Below are 12386 nucleotides of genomic sequence, written 5' to 3'. Positions count from 1 at the left end.
CAGTAACAAATGAAGGGAAAAATCTGCCTTAGGAGCTAGAAAAATATTTACAGGCCACACTACTCCAGCAAGAAGCCTTTTAGTGCTATTTCATAGTATCGGGCAGAACGTAAAGCAAAATCCGGTATCTATACCTAAAATAAAAAGCTCACAACAGCAATTAGGGTCCTAAGATACCTTTACTCAAGCCTATGACGAAATTTTCAAGAAGGATGGCTTGGGGGAAAATGAAGTCCAAACACCTAATGCTAAAATACTGAGCAGATAAACAAAGAGCATCAGAGACATGCACAACACAGTGTAATCATTACCAAAAAAACAAGGCAGCAAAATCAGTCGGAAATATTAGATAATAAAAACAGTCATGCTACATTAAAAACATATTCATTCTCTTTAGTTAATTAATTTAAAGGTTTCCTAGTCTGCATTCCTCTATTTAATGAAGCCAACAGCAAAACAACCCTAGAATTTGCTAGCACTAGCTACCCAAATCTAAGCTGAATTTTAATATTAAATACACGGATCTATTTGTTAAGCAGAAGTAAACTAGCACAGTTTTTTCTGACAATATTAAAAACTAAGTAAACCTTAATTCAAAACAAGTATTTCACAATTAAAAAACATCCATCTATGACAATCCACTAAGCACAATTCAACAAAAAGGCCTCAGAAAATGATGCTTCTAAATCATTAGTCTGTACATCAGCAATCTTACAATAAGCAGGCCCTGAGCACATACCATCAGGGTTTTTTGGATACATTTCTTTCATTAATCTCCAATATTAGCAGCAGCAGCATCACTCACTCTTCCGTTCCTTTCCTCCTAAAATACATTCCCCAGGAGTCCTTTCAGAGCAATTTTACCAGCGTTTCCGAGAGGTCTCTGAGCCCCATCCCTCCGCTCAGAGGCAGCAGGAATGTCTGCATTTGTAACAGTCCATGGCTGCACAGGAGGGTGGCAGGGAGGGCGCCTGGACCAGCCCCGAAATGCTGAGTTCTGTGCTCTCCTGCAGCACACGTACACACACCACGGCCCCGGCCCCCTCGGCACCCCCGGCACGCCGAGCCCACACACAAACATGCATTACTCACTGGATTCTATTCTTTAGCCTCTTCAGCATGGAATTCTTTACAGGGTAGTAGGTATGAAATGAAACATTTTCCCTTTACTCCACGGATGCTGCTGTGTGAACACCATTAGACACCAAGGACAATAGGCAGGATCAGCTCGAACATTAAGAGCAAATATTTAATGGAAGACTGGTTACCCCCGTCTCTCCCTTTCACATCTCTGCCTCATGTATCCAGGCACGGGTGGTACTGGCTCCCTTGAGAGGCTGTAGCGAGCAGCTGAGGCACAAACTAAAACATGGCATGGATGTCAAGGAGCTGATGTCACCAAAACAAGCATTTCTGATAAAAGCGGCAATTCCGTTAGGGAAGTCCTACAAATCGATGGGAACTGTTCAGCTGAACGTGCTGCGTTACACAATGACTGCAGCACCAGGAGTGATAAATCACAGCAAGGGCTGTCAGCAGAAAGAAGCTGAGACTACAATAACTAAGTTATAAAAGTGCCCATCAGCTGCTGGGATCCACAGCACGGGATCATCAGGGCTGCGGTTTCGGGGAACAGGAACCAAACACCTCCAACAGCCTCGTTCCAGATCAGTCCCAAAAGAACAGCTAATCTGCTGAAAAAGTGAAAGTATCCATAAATCCAAGAGCAGTCTCAAAGTCTGCCATCTTTCCCAGGAAGCACTGCTCAAGCACCAAGGCTCCAGTCCAGCAGATGCTGGGAGCGCCTGGCAGGGGTCACATGGAGTGTCTGGGAAGAGAAGGGAGAGGTTTCAGCCCTCCTGTCACCTCAGCACAGCAGCACTGCCAGCCCAGCCCGTGGGCACAGCAGAGTTGGACACCAGCAGCTGTGCCTTTGCAGCGGGAGCTGGGGCTGGTGCCAACAGAAAAGTGCAAAAATTCAGGACCAAAGGAACCCCGAGACAATTCAGGCACAGATGCCGGAGACTGAGCAAACTCTGTCTCCCAGACAGCACCACATCAATATAAGAAAAAAGGTTCTTCAAGCACAAAAATAACTTTTCTTAAGTCATGCAAATAGAATTGAAGTATTAGTCCCACGGTTTATTCCATTAATGGATTACATGATTTTATTTCAAGCTTTGCTGGCTGGTACAATCTCCAACCCGTATCAGTTTAACAAAGGTGAGGATAGCTGGCAGCTGTATCATTAAATTTCAACGTCAATGCAAACCATTCAGCATGTATTTCTGCACTCTTCCAAAGCACTGTTGTTCTGAAGGAGCTGGAAAGAAAACCCTTCAATTCTATGGAAATCCACTACAAAAGATTTGCAATTCAGAAGATCACATACTACTGGAAAGAGTCACTCCGTGACCTAATAGGAACACGTCTGAGCAATGGATTGCAAATGAAATTATTTCACAACTGAATAGTTTTATTTAAAAACTCCATTTCAAACTGACTGTAGCTCTGTAACAAACCAACAGTCCACGCTCAGACACTGCTAATTTAAGTAGAGGCCCATTTTGGATAGAGCAACTGCTTCACTGTTTATTTGTCTCTGGAAAAAACCTGAGGCAAACTCACAAGCTCCTTTATAGTGCAAACATGATGCTCTAGAAAAGTGCAAACATAATATTCTCACTTCTAAAAGTATTTCCTAGGAACATAACTACAGTGATAAAGACACAAAGTAAGAATTCGAAACAGGATGAATATTTTCTGAACAAAGGACAGTATTTTACTCCTGACAAAATAAATAGTCCTTTATATCACCAATATCAATCCCATTTCCATCCAGCCCAAGTGCAATGCAGAGAAATACCCTACAGACAGAATAACCAGGTCAGCTGAGCCACACTCAGCTGTGGCTGCTGGAGCTCAGCTCATGGCTTGAGAGAACTGAAACTTCCAGCAAATTAACCCAAAAAGCCTTTCTACTGGAATATCTACATCTTTAATGAGTTCATTAAATTAGGTGTCTCAGGGATAATTTCTTTAACTCTTCTAATCAGTGCAGAAAAGTCTTTATTTTTCTCTAATTGGCTGAACAAGGACAGCAGACAGTGTTGCACATTTACTCTTCTTTCTTTCTAAAAGACAACTTTAATAACCTGGTGAACACGAAAACTTGTCTAGTTTTTACATTTAACCTTTCACCTACTGTAGTTCAGATGTGAAAAATCATATTTGAACTGTAATATTTTGGTATTTATTTCACCTCACTCCATCTTCATGAAAGCCCTCAACGGAGCAATTATGAGTATTAATTCTCTAATTAAAAATATTCATAACTATTACCACTGCAGCACTCATTTTTAGCCAGTCTGTCAGTTAAATCCTGGTCAATCAAGTACTCTTCTCTAGTATGCATTACTTGCTTTTATCACCAATTAGTTTTATCCCTTCTTCTATTTTCCAAAGAGAAGAGCAAAGGTCCTTCAAGTTCTTCAGTCAGCTTTTCCTCATGCTCTGCTGAGAGCATCAGCTGGTACCTCTGGCACCCAATTATTCCCATTCCTTTCCTTAACATTTACCAAGATATGAACTAATGTCCTGATGCCATCCCCCCATAATGAAAAGTGACTCTACAGCCATTTAATCCTTTTATCCCCGTGCAGCTCAGGCTACTAAAATGCAGGTAAACCTTATCAATTATGTGTCCTTCCTCTGGAGCTTTATCTACCTTTCACAGGATTATTTTTACAGAGATTAATAACCTTTTTATTGAAATGGCTGTATCTCCCTCCTTAGTACATCCCTTCTTTTCCCTGCAAGTTAAAATCCCAAAAGAACCACAAAAGTAAATGCCCATGTTCAAATATGCATCTAAAATCCTGCTAAAATTCTCCTTCTCCCAATATATCAACTACTGGAAACCAGTATTAATCCTCAGAAACACTGAAACACTGCTACAACATTGATTTATGTAATTTCTCTTGACAAAATATTAAAGATTTTACATTCTTTTAAGAAAACAGAACAGATACACGACTGTAATGCTAGATTATGAAAATCTTTTAATATTTTTTTTTCACATGACTGCAAAATATTTAGCTAAAATTTGATAACATTTTAGTACTCACTATCTTCTCCTGGACAAGGCATGCCGGGCTTCTCTGGAATACTTGGGAAAACTAAAACAAAAACATTAGATTTTTAAGGTAAAAGATTCTCAGTAGTCCTTTTTCCTTGATTTTTGAGTATATTTACACAGAGACAGTTTCTGGAAGCCTTTAAATAATTCTGCCTGAGAAATGATGTAATCAGAATTTGGTTCCAGACTGGCAGGATCTTACACTGGAGTAAAGCATTAACAAATCTGTGCAGCTAAAACTCAAAGCCCCCTCAAAGCCTGCTGTAGTTCAGCTTTGGGCTCCACTTCCTTCTTACAACAAACTGCAGGGCACCAGCTCCACCCAGAATGTTACTGGCCAGGCAGAGGAGCTGCTCCAGCTGCAGCTCCCACTTGAGCAGCTGTTGGGATTATCCCAGAGAGGTTCCTGAGCTGTGCAATACTTGCCATGGATGATGAGCCCCTCGTCCCTGTTCTGGCAGTACAAACGGAAGGCTTCCTCCAGCTCCATCTGAGACGAGATGGTACAGGGGTCACCTACAGGGACAACAAAGGCCCAGGCAGCTTTAACATGCAGGAATTCAGGGGAGAATTTCAATTAGTCAGTAAAAAAAAAATGCATCAGCCTCAAGGATTGCCTTTCTTTGAATGACTTGTTACTAAGCTGGCACTTTGATCAAAGCCAAAATAGAGTAACAGAATTATTCCTCCCAACTTTATCAACACTGAGTAGATAGAACTACACTACATTGGTTTGCAACAGGATAACACAACATAAAAGGGAATAGCCAGACTTAAAGATCCCCTTGTTTTCCTGTCTGCTTGTGGTCACGTTATCAGCATTACCTTGTGAGGGTTATTTTTGCTAAAACTCAGTAATTAATCCCCAAATCCCCTTAAGCAGACACACGTAAAGTACAGAATGTCACACTGGACAGGGAGCCAGCAAACAGCAAGGGTGTCACCCTGACCCCCCGGGAACAGCCACCTCCTGAGCACACTGGGGGACACCTGGCCTTGGGACAGGCAGGCCAAGTGATGACACCAGTGCCCACCCACATATTATGTTTGATCTCTTATTTTTAAAAAATTATTTTATAAATCATTTATGAAACGATGCATCCAGGGCCCATCTACCCCTCTTTGAAGGCCACTGCTGCTGCTGATCTATAAATACTGCAATAATGCAACATGAAAGACACTGGAATTATTTGTACTGCAAATCAACAATCCACATTAGTTATATGTTTATGGGATTTTACTATGAGTGAGCTATTCATAGCTTAAACATTTTGCATCTTGTCAAAAACAAAGAAACACTACAAAAGCCCCACAGAAAGTCTGTTTTCTTCAGCTCTTGGTAGGTTTTCTTTATTCATTAAGCCATCGGCAATTGTTTGCTTTTAGTTGGTTCAAAGAGAACATCTGTTTGTGCAATCAGACAAATGAACTTCAATTCCATGTGGCAAGAAGTGGAAACACTCGGATGCAGACACAGGATAACTCCCAAAACCCGGGAGGACTGGGGACAGCCAAAACAGCAGATTGGCTGGAACTCCACAGCTCAGAGCCAGGAATTAGAAGAAGGGTTGTACAGGTATGGATTTAACCAAGGCTGGAGGAAAATAGTTATTAAAACTGCAACTGAGGAGATTTGTTGTTTTAATTTAAGTAAGCCTCAAGAAGCCAATGCAACAGATAGCAGGACTCGTGTCTTAAAATCCTCCAACACAAAACTCCTGAGGTTCTCTTCTTCCCTGCAACAATCTCCCTTTATTAACAGGGATGCAGTTCAAACAGCTGAGCACAGGCAAGGTAATTATCCTCCATGCCCTTCTGATCAGGTTACTTTTTATTACACCACCACGAAAATGAGGGACAGAAAACAGGTTAGCAGAGTTGCCTCTGTCTTTCTTGGTAATCAGAAGATAAAGAGTAAATTTAAAAATAATTGATATTACTCCTTGATATCTTAAAAAGGACTGACTCTTCTTTGACTATAGGCTACCTCCTTCCCCAGACATTACTTTAAAATTCAATTCACTCAAACACTGCACAGCTAAGAGAGCAGTACAGACCACTATCAGAGAAACCAAAGCACAAAGTTACAGATATCAGCCAAACCAATTTAGTATTTTTTCATCTTTCTGTATTCAGCTCTAGGAGTTGTGCAGACCATGGCATTGACAAGGTGCAGATGGGTTACATATAAAGCCTTCACTTCTCCAGAGGTGAATTCAAGTGCTACTGTGATCAAACCTGATGTCTTGAGGCTCATTTCTCCCTGCTTTGTAAGACAGGGTTCTGTACTTAGATATTTAGAAATGACCACCAGCTCCACAATATATCTGTTTGTACAAGTTTCCTCAATGCCCCTTCTCTGTCCCACAATGAACAACAACCCCAAGAATGCCCAAGCAGTATTTCAGCCCCATACCTTCATCATCAATCCACTTGAGGGTAATTGGCTGTTCCTGCTGCAGGTTGCACATCTCGTGCACTTCATCACAGAGCTCATCGTAGCTCATTGAGGCATCCAGGTTTGTTATCAGGATGTCCCTGCAGGAGATGAACACATCAGGTTCCATCAGAAAACACCTGCATTGGCCTGCACATCCCAACAGTTCCATCTGTGGACACTAAGCTGCAGAATCACACTTAGAGAACGAGCATTCCTCACATAAAATGCTCCCACTATGTCACCAGGATTACATCTCTCAGTGCTTAACTTCAAAAAAAATACTTTAGTATGGAGGAAATAATTGTGTTAATCACCTATTTTTAATGCACGTTTACCTGGGTGAGCAAAGTTCCCTTATTATAATTATCACCCTTTGAAGTGTTGTTAGGAAAAACCAGAAGCTTTCATAAAAATTAATTTTTTTAATCCAGGTAATTCTTCCATCAGGAGATAAGTAAGATCTCCATTATTGTAAAATCCTTTTAAACAGTGGGCTTTTCCTCACATCCACTATAGTGCTGGAGAGGAAGCTTTGATTAGGTGAATTCTCACAAGATGTAATTACAAGACAATTCAGATAAAATCTTACTCAAATTCTGCATCTTGTGCTCTACTTTTACAGTGCTCAGAGAAGGTGGGCCCAGTGCTGAACTGGGCTGATGGAAACCCTCAGTCTCTCAGGCATTTGGGACAGTAACTCCTGATACAGTGAAAGCCCACACAGGACTGTCAAAGCAGCTCAAAGGTTAAAAAAAGAAAAGAGATTATGCAGAACAAAATCTCATGATACAAACTAGACTTTCTCCTATTTTTAAAATAGTTTTCAAATGACTATGAGAAACCACTGAATAAACAAGTGTAAGAAGAAACAGTAGATGAACTTAAGTCATTTTGCTGCCTTCAAAACCTTCCAGGGGATAATTAGGAGAGTGTTCTGTAGTTAATGGCTACTGGCATGTGTAATTCTTTCAGCTCTTAGTCTAACACAGCAAATCAGCAGAAGTTGCCCAATATGACTGAGATAACTTTCCTATTTCCATACTGTGTGACAAGTCATTTTAGCAAAAATGTTATATGATATATTCTGCCTATTTATGTCTTTCAGCCAGCAGTGGAATAGTACTACACTGAACTAAGAAACTTAAATTCCACAACTTACATTTTATATTATATGCATTAATAACTTTCCATTTTGCCTTTGCTGAGAAAAATTACAAGCAAAGCTCTAAGACAATCACTTTAAAGAACTGCACTGTTCCAAATTCAGATTAAAAGCACTGCTACCTTTTCAAGTGTAACTTTAATCTACACTTTGTAAAGCTCTCAAAGAACAGCAACTTAATTCTTCATAACAGCAACAGCAGAAGCAATACATACACCACCTGCACACCTGTAACCCCATATTATCTACAATACTGAGAGCTGTCAGGTGAGGCTCAGTTTAAGAGCATTTCCCTGTCAAAGAAGTCATGTTTTATGCATTTAGGAAAGTAAGAGACCAAACTGGTTCTCACAGCAGCGTTTGAGGGCTGGTGCAATGCCTTGCCCCGAGACAAGGTCACTAACAAATGCAGCTCATTATTTAATGCAGTGCCACCACAAGCTGCAATCAAGCAGCTGTAGGTCTGTGAAAGCTGGACAATCACACTTTAAACCTGAAAATACAGAGTGAGACAACACTGCCACACACACTACAACCTCCAACCAAGGCTGGCAAATACTAATCAGCCTTGAATTGTTAACGTTATTGTAACAGATGCCATTCTACAGGTAAATTAATGACCATATTCATGATGTCCATGTTCCTTCTTAATGTCTCTACAGGCACATCGGGCAGGGCTCAGAGAAGTGGAAATCACTCATTGTTTAACACTAAAGAACCCCACAGGACTTTTTGGAAAAGATATTTGGAACTGGACACTACACAGTTATATGAAGAGCTAAGGACCAGTGAGTTCTGTAAGAGCAGTTCCAGCAAGAGAATCATCATTCCCACTGACAGAGAATGTGTGTCCCCACTCGGAGCCAAGGTAACACGCAGCAAACAAAGCTGCATCTATTGAAGTGATTTCAAACAACCAGGTGTAAACCAAGTAACTGTAATAACAAAATAAGAATTGCACAAGTTGCCTTCCCTCTGCAATCTGCTCAGGCAGTTATTTCTACTGTGCTATGTCAGGAACTCTGTCACACCCAGAGACACGAATACCTGAGATACTCAGACTCCAGAGATCCACTCGTTTTACAACTTCCTCGTGCTCTTTAGCTGGGATTTCAAGATGGTATTTGCACTGTTATTTTAATTTTAGCAGCTACCTGAGGGAGCTTGTCCCTAATTCTGAAGCTGTCCAGCATCAATGATTCCCTGCAGTCAAATCAGTTCAAAAGCTGAGTGTAGTACTGGAACGGCGAGACAGAGATGACAGTGACACGGGTTATAATGCCAAAACCAGTCAGTTTGAACTCAGAGAATTGGATCAATAGGACAAAACCAAAATTCAGGGAGGAACTCGTTTGTAAACTGACACACTACAGACTTCTCAGCTAATGGAAATGACTGAATGACTTCACATCAACACTACTTGCCAGCAAACTATTCCAAATGATTTACCCCCACTTCTCTTGGTGTTTCTAGTGCCTTCCCTTACAGAGCTAAGGCAGCTCTCCTACTGCATGGACTGCTGGGAAATTTTCCTTCAAGTAGCAAATTTCTACATTTTAAGACCAAACTTTGACATGGATTCCCACCACTAAAACTTTATCAATGTTTTTACTAAGCAAATCTTCATATGAAAGTTTAATCTGTAGATAAACGAGCTGCAAATTAACAGATTCTACAACACCTTCAATTTACAGGTAGCAAAACGAAGACATAAAAAAATCAAATGACTAAGTATAAGGAAATAACTGGAAGTCAGTGGCACAGCTGGAAGTTGAAGTCAGATAAAGTAAAAGCAGATACATTTTCACAGTAATTTATGAGAAAACTGGCATTACCAAATTAATACAATTGCTCTGGAATTCTAAACTCAGAACCTCAAACTACCTGGCATTGACCTGGTAGATAAGTTTAAGAACAACCACAGTAGTAGCAACATTTACTTATATAGCAGTAAAACATCACAAAAGATCACTCAAGTCATTTACCAAATGCCAGCAAGTTCAGTCTAAATACTTCAAGTTAAGGATCTACTCAGGCCAAACATTTAACTCCTCAAATGATTTCAACTTAGGTCTTGAAGGAAGACAGAGACCAAAGCAACCTTATTTTACAAGGTACTCACAGTGGCAGCAAATGAATTAGATTAAACATACCTGAAAATCCAGATTTCATGTTGCAGTAATAAAACCTTCCTGACTCTACTGACAACTGAGTGAAGTCAAAAAGGGCTGTGACATTTTTATTACAGATAAAATGTCATAACTGCATCTGGATGCAGGAGATGGAGCTAGACCTGCCTGTGACCATGGGAATCAATAATCCATCACTCAGAATAACTGTATGCCAGTTATGCACATTTTCCCCCCTTCTGAGAGAAGAATAAATTAACTTTCCTTCCTGATCAGCATGCTGCAGGACTCTGAAAGGTATTTTAATAGCCCAGAAGTTTACCTGCCTGATCTGACATTAATTACAAATCCACCAATGCCCTGGTTACTCTATCACTAGGTCAGACCACGAACTCCTGCTCAATAGGCTTCAAAAATAGACAGGGCACAACACAGAGGAAAGGACATGCTGACTTACCCACTGTAGTGTGTTTTTACTTTGATGAAGTCTTTGTTCAAATCAATTTTTGAGCCCATTCTGCTAGGCATGGTCTGTATTTAGCAGTTTAAACGAAACTATAAATATGTAGAAATAAGTTCATTCAAGACAGATAACTAATTCTGAAGTGAAGAGCTTCACATGTGAAATATGAGCTTCTGCTCCAGATGACTCCCAATCCAGCTGCATATGAAAAAACAAACAGAATGTTGATGAATATACACACACTCTGCTAAACAAATGAGTTGTGTCAAATTTTAGAAACACAAATAGCTTTACATGGAGCAGCAAGAAATCAAAAAGAAAAATGTATAAGACCACTGACCTGCACAGAAATTAAACGAGATTGGTTAAAAATACCCTGTGCAATTTAGTTTTACAGAAATATCCCAAGCGTTTGAGGATGTTTGTTTAAAAAAAAACAACCATCCAACAGCTCCCTCTTGGCTGAAAATACTCCCAGGAAATCTTTACTTATTCATCAACACAGCGTCTGGCTCTTTTCTTCCACAGAACAGAGTAACTAGAAATAGTTTTTATATACATAGAACGCTGAAGTCAATTGACGTCGGTTACAAAATCACCCAAGAGAAGCAGGAGGGGAACTCCACGGGGCAACTTTAACTCACCTTTACGATCGGAAGGTGACAAACATCCTGTTTATTCCAAAGTACCGCCTCACACACCTCTGTGTGTTCCCAGACGCCTCCCTGACCCCGCTGTCCGGGCGAGCCTGGCCACAGGTACCGGGGAGGGAAGACCCCCCAGAATTCCAGACCCTCCTGTCCCGGGGGGCTCCGGGGGACACGCGGCCCCTCAGCCCCGGCCTGCGACACCGGGAGGCGACACCGCCGCTCGGGACGAGGCGGCGCCGGCACTTCTCCGGGCAGAGCGGGCTGTGCCCGTGCCCGTCCCCTCACCTGCTCCGACCGCGGGGGTCCCGCCCCACGCACCAGGGTAAGCAGGGGCCGCTCCCTGCGCGGCGCTCGGCGACACCTTCCGCGGCCTCAAGTTGCTCAAAGTCCCGCGAGGAAGTTTCGCGGAGGACTTTGCCTCGCTGCCGGCGGGACGCCGGCGGGGAGCAGCGGCGGCAGAGCCCGCAGAGCCCCCGGAGCCTCTCAGGTTCCCCCTCAGGTCCCGCCTCAGAGCCCCTCCGGCGTCCCCCGTCCCCCCAGCCGCGGTCCCGCCTCAGCGCCCCGCGCCCGCCCCCGCCCGCGGCAACATGGCGGCCTGAGGGCGGGAGCGGCGGCCAATGGGGAGCCAATCCCCGCCCGCGTCCCGCCCCCCCGCCGCCAATCGCGGCGCGGGAACCGTTACCTGGGGAGACCGGAGCGTCCCGGCCAACCAGAGCTCGCGGGGGGAACACCTGCGGCCAATGGGAGCGCGGCGCGGCAGGGAGGGGCCGTGAGGGGACAGGGCTGAGGGGACAGTGAGGGGACAGGGCTGAGGGGACACAGTGAGGGGAGACAGGGCAGAGGGGACAGTGAGGGGACACAGTGAGGGGAGACAGGGCTGAGGGGACAGAGAGGAGGGACAGGGCAGAGGGGACAGTGAGGGCTGAGGGGAGGGGACAGTGAGGGGAGACAGGGCTGCTGAGGGGACACAGTGAGGGGACAGGGGACAGTGAGGGGAGACAGGGTGAGGGGACAGGGCTGAGGGGACAGTGAGGGAGGACAGGGCTGAGGGGACAGGGCTGAGGGGACACAGTGAGGGGAGACAGGGCTGAGGGGACAGGGCTGAGGGGACAGTGAGGGGAGACAGGGCTGAGGGGACAGTGAGGAGGGACAGGGCAGGGGACAGTGAGGGGGGACAGAGCTGAGGGGACAGTGAGGGGGGACAGGGCAGAGGGGACAGTGAGGGGGGACAGGGCTGAGGGGACAGTGAGGAGGGACAAGTGAGTGGACAGTGCTGAGGGGACAGTGAGAGGGGTCAAGTGTGAGGGGACAGTAAGGAGGGAGAGGTGTGAGGGGACAGAGATGAGGGGGCAGAGGGAGGGAGACATATGTGAGGGGACAGGTGACAGGTGAGGGGGACAGCAC

General features: G+C 43.7%; 1 protein-coding gene across 5 annotated transcripts in view; it reads right to left on the bottom strand.

Annotated features, from left to right (window-relative positions):
- Nucleotides 1-11423, bottom strand: part of PRKCZ (protein kinase C zeta) — a 35373-nt gene extending 23950 nt beyond the window's left edge. Inside the window, exons 1-5 of one of the 5 annotated variants that reach the window (XM_027728715.2) lie at nt 10977-11423; nt 10327-10530; nt 6555-6676; nt 4565-4654; nt 4128-4178 (exon numbers count right to left, since the gene is read on the bottom strand). In XM_027728715.2, coding sequence (XP_027584516.1) covers nt 4128-4178; nt 4565-4654; nt 6555-6676; nt 10327-10397 — 334 coding nt within the window. In that variant the 5' untranslated portion in view covers nt 10398-10530; nt 10977-11423. Of the gene's footprint in view, nt 1-739; nt 854-1092; nt 1487-4127; nt 4179-4564; nt 4655-6554; nt 6677-10326; nt 10531-10976 lie in introns of those variants that run through there. The other 4 variants (XM_027728714.2, XM_039390834.1, XM_027728717.2 and 1 more) reach the window with 4 other exon arrangements.
- Between the last annotated feature and the right edge of the window lie 963 nt (nt 11424-12386).

Source organism: Pipra filicauda, unplaced genomic scaffold, assembly GCF_003945595.2.
Source record: "Pipra filicauda isolate LSUMZ 115617 unplaced genomic scaffold, ASM394559v2 scaffold87_size3191425_pilon, whole genome shotgun sequence".
NCBI lineage: Eukaryota > Metazoa > Chordata > Aves > Passeriformes > Pipridae > Pipra > Pipra filicauda.
This window is presented reverse-complemented; position numbering and strand designations above follow the sequence as displayed.